The sequence below is a fragment of the Rhipicephalus sanguineus genome, chromosome 2 (genome assembly GCF_013339695.2).
Source record: "Rhipicephalus sanguineus isolate Rsan-2018 chromosome 2, BIME_Rsan_1.4, whole genome shotgun sequence".
Lineage (NCBI taxonomy): Eukaryota > Metazoa > Arthropoda > Arachnida > Ixodida > Ixodidae > Rhipicephalus > Rhipicephalus sanguineus.
This window is the reverse complement of record NC_051177.1, coordinates 136452023-136474796: the sequence shown is the minus strand read 5'-3', so window position 1 is coordinate 136474796 and position 22774 is coordinate 136452023. Positions and strand designations below refer to the sequence as shown.

Below are 22774 nucleotides of genomic sequence, written 5' to 3'. Positions count from 1 at the left end.
CAATTACTCAATTCTTTGTGTTTTGTTTTGAGCAGCCACTTTGAACTTTGAATCTAAGGGCGCGGTCGCGATCGCTGGCGCGCGCGCTATCTCGAAATCCATCACAGCGAGCGGCTCTTCTACCCTTCTATGTGCTGCGCTCTCAACGCGAAGTGACTATGCGGAAAGCATCTCTCCCTGTTCATGATTACATATGAAGCAGCGCACGACGACAGGCACAAAAGGAACGATAGGGACACCGCTGCTTTTGTGCCTTTTGTGCCTGTCGTCGTGCGCTGCTTCATATGTAATCATGAACTATCACCAACTCGCCCAACTTTCGACACTACTGATCTCTCCCTGTAGCGGTCGTATTCTCTTACACCAGCGCTTCGTAGTTACGCGAGATCGGATAAAAAGCAGTTAACTGCCAGCCTCACTTCGTGTAACACAATTTGTTGCTATCGCATTCATTGCTTCGCCCTTGCGGCGAAACTGTGACTTTTTAGTACTTATGGTTGCTGATAGACATCGTTGTTAGTCTTGAACAGCTGCCTAAAATAATTGTCCTAGCGATTCCAGCTAAGCTGGAGATATTCTAGGCTCGCATGTGAATCGCCGTGCGCTAGAAACCGGTGCCACACGGTGTAGATTTAGAAAGCAATATTCGTAAACATAGTTGGTGTATCTTTGAATCTGTTCTATGTGATCTGTAGTTTTATGCGTCTGGACAGCAGTTCGTGTCGTTTTTCGTGTCGCTAGATGAAGAGGCTTGTGATTGTCAACAGACTTGTGATTTGATATAGTTAGTCAATATTAGTGAAACAAGTAGCAGTCTTCTTTCGTGACAAATTAGAACAGTGCGTGATACGTTTTCAACGTGTCTAAGAATAAGAATTCTTTTAGAAGACATCAGGCATTTCTTCCTCAGTACAAAATGTGCAGCTAATAATTAGCGCATACTTCGACCTTGAATCATTAGTGGCATGGTCCCTTTAAGAATTCAGGTAAACGCTCACGAACTTTGCCAATGAAGTACGCCGACATTGATATATGGCTGCTTATTGAGCACCTATCTTGAAGCATATGTCACCGAATGCAATTGCATAACCAGACGTTCAGTACAATACCGAGGTATATATGTAAATTGGCAGCGAAACTTCCGTAGAAGCCCACGTGTCAAATAGTTGGCGGCTCCTTGCCGCCTTCGCCATCTACGTATTGGGGGAGAGGGAGGGGGGGGGGGCGTACAGTTAACATCAAGCAAAAAGTAAGAAACAAAATATGACGTCGCAACCGGAAGCGGTAGTTACGTCGCGCAATTTCACTACACGCGGGAAGTTGAAATTGTTTTGAATTGCTGACTTTTTACAAGCTTTTGATAACCACGCAATCTTATTGCGCCTTTATGACTCTCCACTTGCGTGTGTGAGAGAAAAGGAAGAATAAAACAAGAAAGATTGCGGAAGCAAGCTTGTTTTATTAGCCAAAAATTGCACCTGCAATATACAACTAAATACTTTGCAGATGAAGAAATTATGGCACAACGGCTGACGAACAGAATAGCCTAATAGTTCGAAAACTCACATTGCGCTGTCAAGGAAAACCACTGGAGCGAGACAGCGGCCCTGAAAGTATCACTTTGGCAAGCTTACAGAACAGCATTCCGCCGCTGAACTTGCCGCAGTTACCGTCCCGAAAGGCGAGGACCCGCCGGTCGTGCGCCAGCGAAAGCAGTCTACAGTCACAGGAGCGGTTATCTACACATATGGTGAGATATAGTCTCGCTTCTCTGGAGTGTCACGCCAGTAACCTACACATGCGCAAATAAATAACCCACGGATGATACGCATGGAACAACCGCGCAGGAGTGAGCGATGCATCTTTGACCCGACAATGCGCCGAAGTAACCACACGTGCACATTAGCAGACTGCCTGCATACGCCCCCCATTTATGGCGCTCGACCAAAACAATGAGGCATTCTACTATTTAGTTAAGTGCCAGATAACCCGTGAAATAAAATTCTGGTTTGCTTTGACCTATATAAAATGGGAGTATTCGAAAAAGAATTCCATTGAATTTTTGGCTTTAGTTATTCGTCCCCTCCTCACCTAATCGCGCTTGAATAAAACGGCGTGCATTGATATCTGTGGCAATAGGTTTTCGACAAATTTTCCTTCGAAGTTTCGCGACCGATGTAATTTGACCTTGACAATGCCGTGTTTGTAGAGTTGAAACCATTATTTCGTAATGCTAATGAGAGGTCACCAGATGCTTTTTTATGAGCATGGAAATGATCGTGAAAGTCAGTGCACGAAATGAGTAGGCACAAAAGCGAAGGAGTCATTTCATCGTTCTCTTCTCTAACTCAGGCGACGGCCCCTACATTGCGCACTGCTGTTGGGCCGGGTGAGGAGGACGAAGAATCGTCGACCGCACGTAAAGTAATCCAACAGCAACAGCAGCTGTGGCGAAAATTCCCAGGAGGAAGAACGCCAGGATACCCCACTGTGAACCGGTGCTGCCAGCACTGTCGTCCAAGCCGTCCGATTCTCCAGGTGTATACTGCAGAAAGAAATTGGTGCTTTTTTATGCATTGCATCCTCAGGAAATGTTACTGAGCCCCCAGCTTATCGTAATATTTTAAGGAATACAAAAAAGGATAGAAATATAAATAACTGACAATAATACGTAATAATGAAAACCCACAGACAATTTAACCAAGGAAGGGAAACTTCGTGCCTTGAGGTAGTTTGCGAGAGGTAATTGCTCAGCTGTCCGCTAGGTAAAGGCTCACGTGCTATGTGAAACCAGCTGCCAGAAAACCAGCTGCCAGTCGTAGCCTGACTCGCCGTCAGGCTACGAGCGGCGCTGATTAACACTCCCAGATGTGCGTGCACATAAATATCCAATAATACAGCCGAGGGGACGACCGGCGCCGTAGCTCAAGTGGTAGAGTATCGGGCCCGTAATCTGAAAGTTGCAGGCTCGGCCCCTGCCGGCGGCAAGTTGTCTTTTCCACCATTTTACTTTCTTCGCATCTGCATCACAGTTACTACCGTACAATTAAAAGAGTACAATTAACGTCCCAATTCCTTGGCTTCATGTACGCTGGATATATAAACGTTGTGTTAAACAAAGGAACGAGCCCTCAAAATGCTTTTCTTTGATTCATAATACTTATTGTCACCTCGTAAATGTTATCGCGAGCAACGTTTTAAACATTGTGGTGATAGTACCACTAGTGTGCGCAATTGAACTTGAAAGAGTGATATAGCATGCGTCGATTCGTAGTTCGCAATTTAAGTGCCCTAGGGATAATAGCAGTTAGGCTTAACCACACTGGTTTGTACTTGTGTTGTCCGACAGTGCCCATTTTTAGGTGATCAATAAGAACACCGGTAGCCAAGAAGGTGAAGCTAAAGTATGGCGGCAATGTAGTTATGTGATGGCACTCCTTGGGAATATAACATCAAAAGAAGGCGTGTCTTTTTGTATGAGGTGGTCCCAGTGCTCCTCGCTAGAGGTCGCCCTACACGAAGTTATTAATCTAGCACCAAAGAATGCCACTGATGGCCTCACTCACCACGTGAACCAGACCCTGGGCGACAAGACTGACGTGTAAGTTTCAATTGGTCATACGAATCGGAACCTCCTTTTTTATTCGCTACATTGGCTTTCAACCCGGGAAACCAGTCACCTGGTGGTATATTTTAATATTATGATCTACAGCCACTTCCCCACCGATACCGCCGATATAGCGTTGTACAACAGTCGCATTGGTTAAGAGTGCTTCCCAGCATCCACCACCATACCTTATAGCAAAGTATACCAGCAGTCAGCATCCCAAGAATCTCGTTTCAATATGCAGGGTGTCTCAAGAAATATATCCGAAAAAGCTGAAAAATAAGGAAAATGCGATTTTTGCTCGCCTGCTACATAGTTACTTTTGCTTGGTGGCAGGCATCTTCAGATAACTAAAGTAATTAATCATGCGTTAGTTAAACAAATAGGAAAATTATTTTTCTTGATTAGTGCTGACAGGTGGGCGTATCAAATGAGCTAATTATAGCCCCTCCTACGAAGAAGCCATTATTGCTTTGAGGTTTCCAAAACTTGGTAGAAACGCTGGTAGATTTAGCGGAGTGATGAAGTGTTACCGATTTCGCCGGCGAAACCGAAACCGACGCGCTGATGAGCACGGCCTGCACCTTCCTCCGAGATGCCCAGATAGGGCGAAAGTCGTTATGTTTAATCATCAATCGACGTCACTGGAGTGTACGGGCTGCGCTTGCCATTACAGCACGCATGGGGCACGTACACGTTAACGAATGCAGAAGTAGCACCACTACAAAAATTTTCGTGAACAGGCACATCATTCTGGTACTCTACTAGTTGCGCACATCAACACTTCCGTTTCGGTTTTCTCGGTAAATTTCGTCGAATTTCGTTACTCTGCAACAACTATCAGACGCCGCTCTTCTTTGAAATCTGAAAGCAGCAATGGGCTCTTCGAAGGAATAATTTCAATTTTCCCTTTCGGTACAACAGCCAGTCTCCAGTACTTAAAAAGTTAAGTATTTCATTTCGGTAATTACTGCCGATGTCGATGTATCTAGTCGTCTTAAGGTGTCCACCGCCACAGCAGAAGTAACTATGAAGGCAGCGAGCAAAAATCGTTTTTCCCTTATTCTAGAAGATTTTCGGGCGCATTTCTTAAGACAACATCTCTATTTTCCATAATGACAGACTGCATCGCATTGTTCAGAGTATGTTGTCGGTGAGCTACATCATCGAGTTCCTGAAACATCCTTCAAACTTCTGTCAGCGCGGACGCGACATTTTTCACGCAGAATGCACACGATTTCCCACAAGGTGCCTAAAAGTTGTCGCCTAATTGATTCTTCTATTTTACTGGGGTCAAGCATGAAAAATGCATAAGAAGATCCCAAGCATCGTGAGCACCATGAATGCTCGCGGCAAAGTACTGAACACGCAGTTAGCAGTCAGCGCACCTACTGAGCAACTGCTGTATCAGAAAAGTAATTGAAGATACTCGTTGAGGAAAGCCAAAAAAAGACACCAGTAAACACATGCTATACTGTTTCCCTATGTCTCACGTCAATATCTGGAGTAGCTGTATTGGTGAGATCGACAATTTCAGCGTTATATTTCGTGGCGCCATTTAGGCGATGGGAATGTCCTGTTATCTTTATTTGCATAGACAAACTATAGTAGAATATTTGCATCGAACGACGTAGTGCCACACACTTCAGAAATAGCTTTACGATAGACAGATTGGTCCGGCTGTCAGTAACGAGGGCAAACATAAATGATCAAAAAGCCGGAACACCCGTACATGAAGCAGAACTAAAGGCCAGAAAATTTATAAGATACTCACCACTTTGGTTACCTAAAAATGTATAAAAGCGACAAATATTAACTCGCTGAAGTGACATTTGTGATCGAAGTTACTAATAATCATTGACCTAAACGCTTCTTTAAACGAAGCCATAAACATGACAAACATAAGAGCGCTTGCGCTTGTTTGAATTAGTAACTGACCGTAATCTACAAGTGCGCTTCATTTTCGCTACAAACCCGCCATGGTGATCTAGTGGTTATGGTTCTCCACTGACCGGAAGGTCGCGCAATCGAATCCCGACCACGGCAGCCCCATTTTCGAATAAGGCGAAAATGCTAGAGGCCCGCGTACTTTGGTATTGTGGCGCGTTAAAGAACCCCGCGGGGTAAGAATTTCCGGAGCCCTCCACTGCGGAGTCCCTCATCATCATATCGCGGTTTTGGGACGTAGGGCGCCATCAATTATTACTGTTATTTTCGCGAGTAGTTAATGTCAGCCAGCAGGAAAGCCGTCGGTCTGTAGTATATTTGTAAATAAACTGCAACTTTTTGAAAACACTGGTGCCCTTGTCACATTGACCAACCTTTCTGCATTACCATGCGGATGACTTATAGTGGGAACAAGGAAGGGCGGCGAGTTCAGATAACGAGGGAAAATTTGAGGACTAAGGAGATTTCTGCGCATAACTACACGAATGCGGAGTTCAGGCAGGGATAGGGAGGGTGGCTTTCGATGCTTACTAATAGGTGGTTACAGCTGCAGAACGAAAACAATGCAACGTTTGGCTCGCAGAAACTGAGAAAACTAGAGAAGAACACACTTGTGATTATTATTTACCATCATTTCTGTCCTTCCGTAAGGACCTTATTTATGTCTAGCATAGATTATAGGTTCTTTCAGCGTTGTGGTGTGTAAAACCTGATGTTTCATTTCTATCTCCAACCTCAGCTCACTTTCACAGAGGATAAAAACCAGCGGAAAACACAGGACACGGCGAAAAGAAGTCGACTTCTATTCGCTGTGTCGTGTGGTTTCCGCTGGTTTTCATCCTTTGTGACTATGTACCAACTAGCCCAGTTCAACGCCTTGGTATCAGCTCACTTTCTTCGCTTGACTTAATTGTTTAACGAACCAGAAGGGCAGGCTTCGAGTAAAAAATACCATGACGTGCACATACATTGATACCTTTCAGAACAAATTCGAGGCATTTTGAAATTTATTGAATAATCGGAAGACAAAGAATGAAAGTGATGTGGTTGTGTTTTTCTACATAGGTACCGACTGTTCTTGTGTATATTGCTAATGTCTTCTAAACTACTCTGTTCTTTTTATTTTTCGCTAGCACTCGCAGCACACCAAACAGCTTTTCCAAATGTATAAACAGTGAGTAAATCTAATTCATTCGCATTACGAAATTCTTATTCCGCAAGCATACTAAAATAAAAAAACACTACATAGCCTATATATATGAAAAATAAATTGCCTACGTGAGTAGAGTGCCTGCTGATTAAATCGCGTCACATTTCCCACAAATCGGGTCACAATTCCCACATATTATCGGCTTGGCCGAGACCGTGAGCGCTTGCCTGGTGCGTCGAGCTCTCGGCATCAGCTTCACGAGAGGCGCGGTGCAGTGGTGGCAAAATTATGATGACGACGGTGAGGGGCGCTGATAATGACCATATACTCTTCGTTATATTCATAGGATTAGTGGCGTCGTCTAAGCGCGATACGGCGAAGTACTTGGTCACGAGGACTAACGAACACCGTCAATTGGGGTCACTGTGGTTAAGAAACTGGCTTTGTAAAACAACGGCTTCCAAGAAACTCCGCTCTTCTGCACATTGCGGAGCTGAAAGGCGCCGGAGTGAGAAGCCAATGTCCCGCCGTGCGCATCCAGCGCTTAGTGAATGGCGAAAATGTGGATATGTTGCACTTTCATCGAAAGGGCGAAGCAGTGAATGCGGTAGCAACACGTTGCATGCTGTACGAACTAAGGATAGCAGCTAACTCCTTCACCGCATAAGCCGGACAAACTCATCACAACTCAGGCGCTGCAGCGAGCGAAGCACCATTATGCTGTCGATCGCTTCAATTCAAATTGTGCCGTGAGGACACTGAACGTACGAATGTATAGGCTTGCAAAGCAACGTCGAGCGGCGCCACTGCTTTTAACGTAACTGGGGGCATCCACGGCCACAACACTGCCGCCCCCGCTGCTTTCGCGCACGCGCAGAGCTCTCGGATTGCATCTGTGGTGCGTCACAATGGAACTATTGCTGACTAGGACTGCTCTGGGCCGAATGAGGAGCGCATGCGCGCACGTGTCCTTGCCGCCGCCGCTCGCAACTCCAGCGATAAACCGCCTTCGCAGGCAGCGTCTGCCCCCAGTAACGCATAACTCAGCCGCGCAAGCATTGCCCCCAAACTTGAGCTTGTATTCCCTATGGGCCGTCGTCTAATCCTTGGAAAGAAAGGGCGCGCGACCGCGCTCGGCTAATCAAAGCACTTAGTTTCATATTTTGTTGCAAAGTTCTGTTTCTTTCCTTTCTGTTCATCGGATAGTGTTTTGTAGCGTCACATATTTTTCCTCTGTAATCTATTGCCACGTGGCTTTTTAAGAGATTGTTTCTGCCGCACTGCTCAGATAAATGTGGGATACCATTCCGCCCAAAACCCTTTCTCTGTTTTGTCAACTTTAAAATCTGAGGCGCTGTGTATTTCCAATTTCCAAATAGAACTAGAAACAAAAAATTGGGCTGCTCAAATTCACCACGCGCAGGTACTAGCTACTAGAATAAGTATTACGAGGAACGATCTCATTACATATTATTTTGTTTTTGCTTTTTCTTGTTTTTGTATTTTTCTTTCAACGTACCTTGGTTATTGGCTCCACTGTGGTCATATTTGTATGTTGGCGTGGCTCTTGTGTTTCTTTGTACGTGATATTTTCCGTCTGTAATAACATTAATCGTGAACATGCTGACTGTATCGTGAAAGTCATTTATGGGCAGATTTGCCTGCCTAGGCAGCCCAGTGCCACTCAATACGCGTGACCTGTAATCTAGGAGGGCGTTTCTTGCACAAAGAGTGATAATACAGTGGCTGTAGAAAGCGGGTACCTTAAATGAGCTGCTGGCTTTAGAAAAATTTGAAACTACAAATGTTACTAAAATCAACTTACGAAATAAACAGTGTTCTAGCTACGCACAAAATTGGTGAACTTCATTCGACTGAACGCGCAGAGCGGAAAACATTGCCAATCAGGCCTTCGCAGCATCCTGATAAGAATGTCATAATTTCGCGCGGAATCACACCATGGGCGTAGGCAGAATTTTTTTTTGCTTTTTTTTTTGGGGGGGGGGGCTCCTTGATCTGAAGTGTGGGCCGGCAGGCACATGTGGTCATTTTTTGCTCTGTATGCCATGGCAAAAAATTGCGGGAAGGGGGGGCGGGGGCAACGGACCGGTGTGCTACCCCCTGGCCACGCCACTGGTGCACACTGAGGATATGAGATTGTAGTGAAATTGTAGTTTCTGGGTGCTCTAACAGATACAGTTTTTGTAATGTTATCAGTACGTGTGGTTAGCGTTTCTATGCACTCAAGGCACCGATATTCGGGGATTTTAAGATAAAAATGGTCAGTTCCTCAAGGCAAATGCTTACTAATATAACTGCAATATAACTTTATAAAATGTAACAACCTTGTGTCTAATTGCTCCAGAGGTTTTCCCATAACAGTATTTCGAAATTTTACATATGCATTGCAGTAGGTGGTCTCGGTGCTTCTTTCAATCTAGCACTTTTTCGAGAAACTGGTCTCAGTACGTCTTTTTTTATGAATCATAGGACTGAACAAAAGCGCACGTGTGCAGTTCCTCTGTCACTGTAGATCCCCATCCACGGATTTAAAAATGATAGTACACTCTTACGCGTCTTTATCTGAATGCCTGCACCAAACAAATACAGGAATTGTCTTTTGCAAACAGCAAATTATTTTTCGGAAGCTTCTATTGCAATTGGTTGTTTACTGTCTCTTAGCACTCAGTTGACTACACGTATTCCTTTATGTTTACCTGCCTAAACTACACTACGTCTTTCAATACATAAGTGAAAAGGCAGCAGCTTTTCTTTACAGCGGTGCAATGAGTGATTCATGAAGTATTTTGCTTTTTCTGTGTGTGTTACAACGTACCTTGGTTATAGCTGTCGCTGTGGTGATATTTTCATGTGGTCGTTTTACCAGTGTTTTCTTATAGCTGGCTTCGTCTTCCGTCTGTAATGTTATTCATCTTGTAGGTACTGAGCGTACAAAAGGACTGACAATCTTTAATATAAAACCTCGAAGCATATTTAGCAGCAATACATTCCGCATGACTGAAAGGGGCAATTGACTGTGCGAGAGAAAGGCTTTGCCAAATGAATTTGTATTCATCAAATCTCTGTATAAAGTATTGTAAAGCAAAACGTATGACTGACCCATGACGTTACTGACATGTCATATCACCGAATAACAATAGGGTTTTAACAGAAGACGCGGTGTTTTTGTAGTAGTTACCCCTGTTTTAATCTCATATAGCCCCTTTAGGCGCAAATGATGATGCACTGTCTGTAAATGGGTCAAACTTGCAAAACTTTATTCCAAGGCACTCAATTTTCCATTGCAAGAAAAGAGAAAGTGGTGATATGTTGATTTGTGCAGTTCTCAGGAGTTATTCGAAGTTAGAGTTTAATTTAAATATATTATTTTCTAGCAATCATCTTCAATTATATACATAAATAAAAAAATCAAAGGCGAAATACACTGGCGCCGATTTTCTGACAGGTTTTATCTACTCTAATGAAGCAAGAATTATAGTTTTTGGCGTGGATTCTTAAATGCGAAACGTTGAACGACTAGCCGAGCTTGATAGTGTAATAAACAAAATGATTACTCGCAGGAAGACAGATCACGATGAAAGTAAATGAGTGGTATAGGTGCCAACTCGGGAAGCATGTACAAATGTTCACGGTGCTTTTCGAGCTGGTAAAAGTAACGCACGCCTCGTGACGCTTCTCTATAGTTGATGTTTTACGCATTCTCAATGAAGGAGATACAGGCCGAACGTAAACACAGCACTTTCCTGAAACCACCGAATATATCACGGGAAAATGAATGGCTGCTCCGCAATCCCACATAATTTTAGATGCAGCAGTCAGCCAACCCATCAAGATGTGCCGCATTCACGTGTCCCAAAATGATGGATTTTTAAGCTCACTCTGCGTGCGTGCTCAGGAGCGGTTCATCGGAACACTCAAGTAAGAAGGCTAAAATATGACCATTAAGTAGCGCGTATTGACACAATCATTGTGTACGTTCATGTTTTTCTATATTTAGAGTATGCTTGGCGGAAAATAAGGAGTGCCGAACAATCGATGAAAAAATAATTTGGCAGATCCCATGCCTTGTGGGAATCGGTATCACGCGACGCAGTCAGCGAGTAGTTCTATGCTGCATTTATTGCCTTTACCCAAGCATTACCAGGTAGATCGACGTGTTTCTTGTCACTGTGTAGTAGTTGTGTGCACATCTAGAGCTTACGAGGCATGTCGACAACACTGGCGTTTAAAGAGTAATTAATGGTGTGACGTAACATCAGCATTCACATAGAGCACATGCGTCAATATTGTCGAGACAAAGTGCACTTTACGGTGCGATGATGTGAATATCATGCGTAACGTTCGTTAGCGTATTCATTCGGGGTCAAGTGACGCTTCAATTTAGCTTGCTGAGTCAGGAGAATACAAATGTAATGTTTATTATACTGCTATAAAAGGGGAGCCAACCATGGAACCACAACTGACGTTAACCGGACATCACACCTGTATCATAGGATGATAGGAGTACACATCTAGTGTGCATTGCTTTGTTATGAGATCAGATAGCGAGCACCACAACAACAATTGACACTGCACAGACATTACGCCTCCATGGGGTCTTTTTCCAAAGCAGTTTCTAGATCTGCAGGCCTGGGTCTGTGATAGAATACCTGACTACCACGCAGAATGCTTTGGTTCAATTCCTGCTGGGATCCTTATTTTTAATCCGTGCATTCGTCGGGCCAACGCTGCCGATGCCGGTTTTTCTTAACGCTATCGCAATTAAATTACCAATGTGTCTTCTCGCCGTTCCTGGGTAGATATAAACTGCCAATCACCTGTGTTGCATAACCGTACACCGCGGCCCGCGTTAAACGGGTATGTGCCACACGTTTCTGGAGGAAAGGTTTTCACGACGCAGGACACAATATTTTCGCGTTATTCATGTGATGGCCAGACAGTCATATTCGTCAAATTCTCTTAACCCCCATGCCAATTTCGGTCACAACCAAATTAAGGAGGTGATCACGAGATCACCCAGACGTAGGCTGCTAGATAGATAGATAGATAGATAGATAGATAGATAGATAGATAGATAGATAGATAGATAGATAGATAGATAGATAGATAGATAGATAGATAGATAGATAGATAGATAGATAGATAGATAGATAGATAGATAGATAGATAGATAGATAGATAGATAGATAGATAGATAGATAGATAGATAGATAGATAGATAGATAGATAGATAGATAGATAGATAGGCAGTCCGTCGCCAGGTGATACGCGGACGTGGATCTGTCATTATGCAGCACTTAGGACTGCTGCTTATTGCGCTAAGAAATGCAAACATCACCATAAAATAGCACGTTTGGATACACATGGACATCGTGATAAAGAGACTACCGTATTACGAGCGCCATAAAGTACAGAAATAATAACGACAGGGAAATAATGCGCCCTAATTAACAGAGTACTGATTCGCACGAACTAACGCAGTAACTTGCTTGTGAACAACCAAAGAACTGCTGCTAAGTAATAACGCGACGACCCGTCCTGTATTTTTTTGCTTGCGCAATGCATAAATAAGGAGACACGTCTTCAGAACAAGTTCATAATAACTTAATATATTTCGTGTTAGTAGCACCTAATTTATGGAACAGGCTCCGCGCTCACTGGACAATATCAGACATGTAAAATGAGTGTCCGACCACACTGTCATAGGAATAAATAACATGACTTTGTTGGATTATTGAGAGCAGGCTCATTTTTCTATCAAGAGGCCTTAGACGGCTGACGATTGCATCAAATTAATACCGCGTGAGTAAAAAATGACTTACGCAAAGACCGGCGGCTGCGTCGCACACTGTTCCCGCTGGACACGCACTGCAAACTGCTCCTAGCTTGTACATAGATCTGCCGATGACATTACCACTGCAAACAAATGGTCGAGCAAGCGATTCGTTCATAACAAAGCGGCCGTGTCAGTGCAGTAGAATGGGCAAAGTGGCAACGAGATCATTATCTTAATTTAAAAAAAAAAATATTTTTTGTGCTAACAATGTGACCTTAGCCTCACGTGTCAATCGCTGGTCATTATACGTTTTGAACAAAAATGAGCTTTTCCTTCAGGCGTGATTTTATGGCCTAACACACCAGGCATTCTCATAGAGACTCGTAGCCGAAAAAATTGAATAATTCTCTCCAATGGCGCTCCCAAAACGCGTACTACATTGAAGATTACTGAGTGACATATTGAAAATGACATTATATTTATAAATCACTGGTATAACTCACTAATTATGCCGACAGGATCGTCACTTACCCTGGGGCGTAGTTGCATACGAAGAGCTTCTTATAGGGGAGCCTGGTGTTATCGTCGTTTCGAAGCTTGTAATGCGTATAACCACATCCAATGTAACCTGTGTCTGCCCATGCTACCTGAAAACACAAAAAAAGCAAATTCTTTTCGTCGTGTTAGAGAAACATTTTTAAGCGATTGGTGACGTCTAGACAGTGGAAGCTGTCCCGAATGGCCAGCTTCAATAACGAACAAAGTAACTTGTGTAGAATATTTGCATTCTCTACACCGTAAACTGCAAGCCCATTTAGGTTTATCACGTTCATTCTGTTCAGCAATTTTCAAGACTCCACATTTCTATATAGAGAAATGTTACTGACATGCCCTGCACTGGTCTAGCCAATGCCAAACACCGAATATAAATACTAAATATGGAGCATAGTTTTTATGTATAATATCAGTATTTATTATTGATAATTTTTCCGTGGGCCATGGCTTTCAAACGCATAAAATATCGAAAGCTGCTTCTGCGGCAGTGGCGAATTCAAGACGCTACTCATTGAACCTGGAACTCGTCATTGGTAATGCTCACATGCCGAAATGGCTATACTTGAAGGCTACCGCGCTTCCCAAGTGACATATCAAACTGAGTTGAATCTAGATGCATGCATGTAACACTACACAATACATTACACAGACATTACAAGCCATTTTCGCATAGCAACCATAGGTGTTGTATACTGAAATTCCAAACTTTTCGACAAGGTAATGCACACGATTTTCAGCACCGATTATGTAAGAAGCAAACACGTGCACACTGTAGAAAAATATATTGTTGGAGGTCATTGCGCGTGGCAGTGGTGAATACCTGTGTATTTTAAAGAATTCGTTGCCTTAGCTTGAACATTGCTGTTTCGAATTGCTGTTTGGATTTGCTGTGTGGCTGGAAGTGAAGAGAAAAGATTTGCTACGCGTTTTATTTCTTAGTGTTCATTGCTTGTATGGAGGATTGGAAAAAATAGAGTGTAATGCATTCTTGACGCCCTATCGTAAAACACTGCCTCGAGAGCGCAAAATTTTGCAGAGAGCTAGCACGTTGTGCGAGCGTACTTTTTGAGGCACTTGTATGTGTTGCTACTGTATTAAGTAACACGTTCGTGCCCTATGCGATGTCGCCACGGAGAAATCTTTGGTTATGCCTGAGAGTGACTCCTCCGACTTTGTGACTTCTCTGACCAAAGAAAAATGGCTTCTTCGATGGCGAAGGCAGCTTTAGAAATGACGTCTTACTTTATTTTAAGCGGAAGTGAGAGATCTTTCGTCTGTGCAGCAGAGTACGTGCACTTGGTTTTATCACAGACGTAAATAGATGAGTTCTGCTACGCAGCAAGGGGGGATGGCCAGGTGTCAATGACCTTGCTGGGTAGCCTATTGCAGGCATGTATGTGGGAACCCTATGCCCGTGTACGTTAGAGTGGACTACTGTACGTGTTGGTCTAGCATGTTCCGACGCGAAAGGCGCGAAGACGACTACGGACAATGAGAGGTATACGAACACAGGGCGCCCTGTGAGCCCAGCGGTTAACTTATGGCTCGGAGTTATAGGCATCTCATTATATCAAGCTAAGAGAGACGAAAGCCAGTCGAAATATTTGTTGTTTTAATAACGTTCATATCTTGCGATCCTGAAATATAACAATTATCTGCAAATTCGGCCGGATGGTTATCCTCCGACAAAACATTTGCAGTTTCAACTGATTTAAAGAACACGAACATAATCGGCGTCATCATTTTTCTTCGTGACAATGAGCTTCCTTTTATTCCTTGCAGGAGAAAGGTATTACCCATTCATTTCCAAGGACCACGATTCTATCTGGCTGTACCTTATTTACTTGAAAACTTCCTGATTCGTTTTGTATCTTTGTAATTTCTTGCAACAAGGTAAATTATTTTGTTATTCAACGCACTTCCAGCTTAAGGCACTTGTGAACTTTACTGAATGACAAGTACACGGGGTACACAAAATGTACAGCGACCAAACTACCATCCGAGTGAAATGTTGACCGTTCAGCCACTACTTTGGTTTAGACATATGAAACGGCGTAAATTGATCGCAAATGCAGAAATCACATCTCTCACCTGCGTGAAGTGAGTCACCACGGGGCCAGGATTAACGTGGAAAGGATCGACGTAGGCCGCACTGAAGTCCTTGTATTCCGAGAACCAGTCCTTCACGCGGCCGGCGCTGTCGACGACTTGCGTCTGCGTCGGCTCGTAATTCCAGGCGATGTTCTGACCCACTTTCGGGAACTTTGCTGCATTTGTCGCAGAAGAACATTCGAGTTGGATACGGCGAAATAATCAGGTAATCAATATGAGTTTCGTGTACCGTACTCACATACAAAAAACAAAAAAACACCACATGAACGCATATAATGTTCTTGTCAGGAACCTTCCACGTCAGAATACGTGATCGATTCATAAAAAGAAACGACCACGAATAAACGAGTAGAGTTGTCACATTGAAAGGTTTCAAAGATAGAACTAGCGTCGTTGCCAAGCACGTCCATATCACCATCAAACATAAAATCTATGCCGTAGTAGTACTCTGTTTTCCAGTTTGCTTATTATTTCTCCAAGAAACTCCCTCTTGCGTATTTCATACTGTTTTCAAAGATATTTAAACTTTTGTCGATTCATCTGTTCGGCTTTCAGCTAAGGTAACGCAGTTTAGAATTTAAATAAACATTTATTATATCAACGTAGGCTTCACAGAGTCAGAATGTAAACTTCTCTGTTGTCACAAGCCTATTCATCTCTCCCGCGAAACAATTTGCAGCTCTAAAAACAGAGCGCAGCAGCTAAGAATTATGAGATAATGGGAATTTGGACCGCGAAATTTGAAACCCTAACCAGCTGAGAAATGTAATTTTGTTATTCGGAAGTAGAGATGTGTTACTGAAGAGCTTGATTTGGCCGTGATGATAGGTTCATACTTGTAAGAACAGCAGCGAAATAAATGTGGGGAAGAAGACGCATGAATGAAAATAGCAATTTGGCATAAAAAAAGAAAAGAAAACGTGGCCCTGTCGACTAAAAGCAACCTTTGCTTTTCAGTAGCAAGCCGAAGTGCGAAGGAACCTCTCTCCACAATTTGCATGTTTTTTGCTTCGCTTTTAAATCGAATACGTGAGCTTCACTTGCCAAATTTAGCAAGTGGAGGCTAGTGTGTCCATTGTAGATGTTGGCGTTTCATCGCGTTTCTGTGATCTGTGAATACATAAAGAAATCATACACTTGCCTATGTAGTCAACTTTTATATCTATGTCATCGTAATAAAAGTGATGAAAACTGGGCGAGTTGGTAAGAATTGATTATGCATACATTTCAGCGTGTACACAACATATATTTAAGAGAGGACATGTATACGAGCGCTCGTATGTATCCTTCCATTACGTCTTTGTTTTGTGCGCGCTGAAAATTATCCACATTGCGTCGTAGTATATCTGTTTTCCTGCCACACCTACCATTTTCTTATCCGTCATTTACGGCGGTGATTCTCGGATTTATATGTGCTTTGATTTCGCCGAAATATCATACAGGAGACTAGGAAATGTCAAATGTTTACTTTCTTGTTTTTTTTTTACCTTTCTGTACGTACTGAACAGATATTTTGGTGTTTTTACACGCGGATACATTCCTTGCGTAACTGTGTTTGGTAGGTAGTTCTCTTCTGTTTTGATATTTGGACTCTGGAATAGCCAACTTTGATGTCGTCTACCGTCTCATATTAATTCCAATAAGTTACTGAAGGTACATAATCATCAAAACACACGATTTGAAATTTTATATAGGCTACATGATTTAGGCTTGAGGGCTTCCCGTCACTTAGTTAAAAATGTAATAATTAGCACATTCCTGAGAACTACTGCATCTAATCGCAATTTGGCTATTCATTAACTATTTTTTTGTGAAGCTTTCCCTGCTCGTCGCTGCCGAAGAAGTACTTCAGTGTGTTAACGAGCATAAACAAAAGACCTGCACTCCACATTTTTTAATAGTCACTCGAAGTACGTCAAGATTTTGCAACTTACATGTTTTTCGCTGCGCTTCTTTGTCGTGCCTGTCATCGCACAAATTGGTGAACGCCTGGGCCACCTGTGCTAGGTCGTCATCCCATTTCTGCGCTGAAAAAAAGTGTTCTCCTGTATATTGTGTCCAACCACCCAATTCTAAATACAATAAAAGTGTTCATTCTTGCTGGTGACAGAATAAGAAGTGCAATACAAAATCACGCAGTGACATTGTGCAAAGAGAAGCGCAGTAGTTTAAAACTGTATGTCAGCTTGGGCATTCTTAGCGTCGTCTTCGCCGATGCCGTAATGCAACATTGGTATGTGCATAAAATACGTTTGATGGGACAAGACACATATACAAGCGTTAATATACGTGCATCTAATTGCTTGAAAAACTGTTGTTTCTTGGCTTAGTTAGAAATGCATATTGCTCTTGCGTTACGCTGTTTGCAGGGCACAAAGAAAAGCAGGAAAGGCTCGGCATCCTGTTTGCGCTTTTCTGTGCTGTGTCCTGGCCTGTACTCAATAGGTACAAGGCAAAAGCAGTATTGAAATTCGTGTTAGTGCCAATGTTTCTGCTTCGTTTTAAAATGCTTCGGTCAAAAGCTGCAAAGAACACTGATACGGCCAGTTCACGAACTGAGACTGAAGCTGCCAACTGCGAAATATTTCCGCTTCTGAATATATAGCGAATCAATCTACTTAAGTTAGCTAAGTTGATCGTGGCGTTGTCTTTAAGGAGCTGTTGTCACTTTGTGCGCAAATTCCCTATGTGAATTCTCTTTGTGAATGGCTCTGAATATTGTCCTATGTGTTCATTTAAAAGAGTTGCATGTGTGGCGCCAGAAGCTCGACTGTCGAAAGTGGTAGTGTACCAGAGAAGCAAGGAGCATTCGGGCGTTGCATACACTGCCTCGTTGGTGGCGCCAACTGACGCATTCCTGCAGTTAAAGCCTACCAAACGTGAAAACATCATGAAGTGATTCAGTATATTCATAACCATCATCAGCCTGATTACGCCTACTGTAGGGCAAATGTCTCTCATGTTCGCCAGTCAACCCGGTCCGGTGCTTGCTGCGACCACGTTATACCCTCGAACCTCTTAATGTCATCTACCCACCTAACTGCTGTCTTCCCCTCGCGCGTTTGTCTTCCCTTAGAATCGACTCTATTACTCTTAATGACCAACAGTTATCTTGTTTACGTACTACATGCCCTGCCTATGTTCATTTCTTCTTGATTTCAACTAAGATGCCCTCAACGTCTGTTCGCTCCATGAGCCACTCTGCTTTCTTCTTGCCCCTTACGGCGACAGCTGTCATCTTCATTTCCATTGATCGCTGTGTCGTCCTCAATTTAAGTTCAAGCCTCCTTGTAAGTCTCTAGGTTTCTGCTCCATAGATTAGTAGCGGTAAGCTGCAGCTGTTATATACCTTCCTCTTCAGGTATAGTGGTAAACTACCATTCGTAATTTGAGAATGCCTGCCGAATGTGCTCCACCTCGTTCTTATTCTTCTAGTTACAGCAGTCTGACTGTTCGACACTGCGCTAACTACCTGTCCTAAATGGACATATTTTTTTACTACCTCCAGTACCTCGCTACCTATCGCTGTAAATTATTGCCACTTAAACGTAACGTAAAAAGCGCGAGCGTACGGGTAATTGCGCTATAACACGTAATGCAAACAAGTGAAGCGACGACGTTACTCGGACGATGTTAACAGCTGAATATTATTTGTCCTAATTACCAACTTTATTCGCATTTCTAGCTACCATGCTTTGCAACGATGGACACGGTAACTCGCGCTTATAGAAATTTGCCGACACTTATGAAAGCGTACACTGTTGTAGTTTGACCACTGCCCTTTTCATGTCAACTAGCAATAAGATGCAAATTATATGGTAATTAGCGCTTCTAAACAAATAGGAATAAGTTTACCCGTTGTGTTAAACAAATGATTACCATACACCAGTTACATATAATATAAAATTTGAACTTCCTATTAGTTCTAGCAGTGACGGCTGCTCATGCAATAGTGTTAGGATATTTTTGTTTGTATTTAATTGCTCATTAGTTTACTGCGTTACAGTACGCTGTTTTCTGTCTATATTTTCATATGCAGTAATTGTGTTCACTGACGCATCTAAAAAATTAAGGCAGCTTTGAACTAGTGGTTCGCCTAAACGATGAGCGGTTCTTGGCGGCCTTCTTTGTCGCTCTTTATTTGTTCTCTTTTTTTTCTTTCCTTCGCTTTCTCTTTTTTTATCTGTTTATTCAATAGATTTTATTTGTATGATTCCATCTATTTTTTTTCCTTATCTATGTATTGCTCTCGCTTTCTTGCATTTTCTCTCTTTCTTTTCCTTTCCTTCTATATCTTGCTCTCGCTCTATTACTTTCTCTTTCTTTCTTTATTTTTCTTTCTGTCTTGATCTTTGTTTCGGTTCCTTTCTATCGCTTTCTCTCTATTTTTCAGTCTTTGTTCCCTTTCTCTTCCTCGTTCTTCCTATCACTTTCTTCCTCTCCGTCTCTCTCTCTCTCTTTCTCTCTTTGTGCTCGTTCTCTCGCCCCTCAGAGCATTGCATCCCACGCCGGACACATCGCTCAGGTGTTGCGGGCGAAGAAGAAGAAAATGAAGAAGACAAAGACAGCCCGTGCCGGTTTATGATGATAATTTTTGTACACGGCCTACGGACTTTCTGCGAGCGTAAAGAGCTCCGCTGCTGAACTTTTCCTTTACAATTTTCGCCCACCCACACCAAGGCGCGAGGTCTAACGTTCCACGTCCACAGAGATTCTCCCCTGCCCATGGCGTTGGATATCAGAGAACAGCCCACCACACACAATAAGGTGTCACAGCACTTATACCTAGGACGGAGGGCCTACCCCCCTCCTCACAGAAAAAACACAGGGCCCAGGATATGACACTTGGACTTCCATAGACGGGTTCGTACCCAAATTTGGATGTTTTTCACAAAACTTATTCGGATAAATACACTAGCAGCTCGTGCTCCCGTCGCGGGGAAGTAGCCAATTTAGAGCACATGCTCTGCCAATGCCCCAACGGGGGAGGAGCCCACTGCACGCTACTAGTGTCTCTCAAGACCACTAATCAACCAATTGCCCCTCTTACAATCTTTGGGCCTTCGAAGGTGAAATAAACGATGCTGATGATAATATTGATTAGGTTGCTATCACTAGTGTGGTATACCTTTGAAGAATTCATAGAATAACAGAGAGCTGTGCTACTTGGTAAGTATTCATTCTAAAAAGACAGGGCGTGCAAACACGGACACAAGGAAGAAGTCAGGACACCACAAACGCCGACTAACAACTGAAGAGACGCACAGCGGCTGAAAAGAAAGAAGGCACGACAACTTATCTGCGCATGCCCATGCAACAGGCGAACCTATCAATCCAGCACGCGTGGCGGTCTACGTGGATGATAACTATTAAGGCATTTGATTTCATCTTTACGCGAGTTAATCGACGGTTGGCTCACGCATGCGCCACCACTATTCTCGATATGCCATGCTTCAATCATCAGGCGCGTTTTTCATATCTATGACGGTGCAACGCTGCGCATTCATCGAATTTTGGCGTGCACTTACAATCTCGACAATGTAAAGATAGATTAGAAGGTGAGCCTCCTGTTAGCGATCTCTTATGTTCCAACAATCTCTGGTTAATGCATCGGACCGTTTGTCCTACGTAGAAGCGGCCGCAGCTGAAAGGGACCTTATACACCACACTCGTACGGCAATCAGTGAATTTGTTGGTGTGTTTTGCGAAACAAATATCGGTCCGCTTCTTGTCTTTTACTCGCTTAGTTGTTAGTCGGCGTTTGTGGTGTCCTGACTTCTTTCTTTTGCCCGTGTTTGCACGCCCTGTCTTTTTAGAATGAAGAATTCATGCTGTTTCTTTGTTTGAAATATTTTCCCTGCATAATTTCTCATTTAGTGCCCTGTACAATACTTCGCAATTTATGGTCCTGCATTTATTGATCTATCGCTTTCCTGATACAGTAAAAGCTCGGTAAATTGAAATCAAAGGGGACTATAAAATTGCTCAAAATAAGAGGAGTTCAAATTAGCGGGCGGGTGCTACAATGAACGGACATCACGCCACACTGCGTCAGTTAACGCAATCCGAGTTAACCGGCCGAGTTAACGCAATCAAAATTAAAAGTAATCAGTATTTGCATTTGCTGCGCGTTTATTCAGTCGTGACTCTGTTTGCAGCTTGCCCAAGAGATCCTGCGCTGCGTCCGAATGCTCATCTGCTGAGAAATGCTGCTGTTTTGTTGTTTTGCATCTCCATTGAATTTGGTTTCGTTTGGTTTTGCAAAACGTTGTGATCACGCTGGGCTAACGAGGAGCGATGAAAACCAGGGGCTCCCACTTGGAATTAACCGTTGGGCCTGCCGACGCGTTCGAATTATTAGGAGTTTTCTGCCATAGAAATGCACAAGGCTGCGCCGGGACTAGGGCGTCTGCTGGAATTAACTGTAATTTCGAATTAACCGAGTTCGAATTAACGAGCTTTTACTGTGTTTGTTTTGTGTTTGTCCGCCTTACTCCAGGCCATGTTGGGCCCTGTAATCCGTCTTGAATAAATAAATAAATAAATAAAACTAATTATTAAATTCATAAATAAATAAATTAATTAATTAATAATTAAGCAGAGGTATCCCACAAAGAATGCTTCGCGCTGGTGGAACCTACCATGCGGTACATGTTTCTAGCGGTGGGGAACCCCGGAAGTCGCCCTTGCGCCACCTGGGACCGAAGGTCATTGTGGGCCTTCAGCACCTCGGCCTTTTCTGCCATGCTGAGTCCAGTAGTGACGAAGATGCAGTTGTCGTTGGGTGGTTTGCAGGCGGTGTGTACCAGGCCACCTGGCAGTTTCTGGTACTCGGGGCGGCACGTCGAAGGAAGAGAATCGGCCGGACATGACGTGGTAGACAAGAACAGGGCCAGTAATAATAACCTTCTAGCATTCCTTATCGCCATGGCCTTGTTTCTGAGCGGAGGGTCAGCGTGTATTTCCTGTAGGAATTCACAGACAGATGTGGGGGATTTGTTTTTAATAAGCGCAAATAAAGGTTTTCTTTGTTTTAAAAGTGTTTAGCTGTGTTTATTGGGGGCGGCGTTTCTCACTTTTTACAATGCCTATGTAAATATATCATCAGATGTCTTGTTGCGTGCATTTTGTTTTTAAATTATTCATGCAACAGCTTGCTATTTTCACGGCGTATGACTATTCGCGTGTCGCGACTTGAGATATCCAGTGTGCACACTAACAGACGCGCGATTGCCGCGACAGAAAGGAGGAAGACAGACCGAATGGCCTAGTAGCTATCCATCCACTGCCAATGACAAGCACGTCGGAATGTTCGGCTGTCTGGACAGACAGCTTGATAGGTCATGCGTGTGGTCAGACAGCCCATAGGTCATGCGAGCCACTTTTAGAAGAATATTTGACAATTAGAATCCTATAAGCGGCGTTTTCTAACACCGTTTTTAGTAGAGGCCATATTTTTAGGCTATAAAAAAGCTTGTTTTAGGCGCCAGAAATAGGCCGGCAAAACGACGTTCTAGGCCTTCAATATCGTAAATATAGGCACATTAAATTTTTACATAAATGCAAGTAATTTGGAACCAAAATGTGCGCGACCTCCATATACGAC

At 43.2% G+C, this 22774-nt stretch overlaps 1 protein-coding gene across 1 annotated transcript in view; it reads right to left on the bottom strand.

Annotated features, from left to right (window-relative positions):
• Nucleotides 1–1540: 1540 nt before the first annotated feature.
• LOC119383690 (CRISP/Allergen/PR-1) overlaps nucleotides 1541–22774 on the bottom strand; it is a 34182-nt gene continuing 12948 nt past the window's right edge. The window contains exons 3-8 of the mRNA XM_049412622.1: nucleotides 21810–22133; nucleotides 17103–17190; nucleotides 15148–15323; nucleotides 13033–13148; nucleotides 12548–12641; nucleotides 1541–2545 (exon numbers count right to left, since the gene is read on the bottom strand). Coding sequence (XP_049268579.1) covers nucleotides 2363–2545; nucleotides 12548–12641; nucleotides 13033–13148; nucleotides 15148–15323; nucleotides 17103–17190; nucleotides 21810–22097 — 945 coding nt within the window. The 5' untranslated portion in view covers nucleotides 22098–22133 and the 3' untranslated portion in view covers nucleotides 1541–2362. The remainder of the gene's footprint in view (nucleotides 2546–12547; nucleotides 12642–13032; nucleotides 13149–15147; nucleotides 15324–17102; nucleotides 17191–21809; nucleotides 22134–22774) is intronic.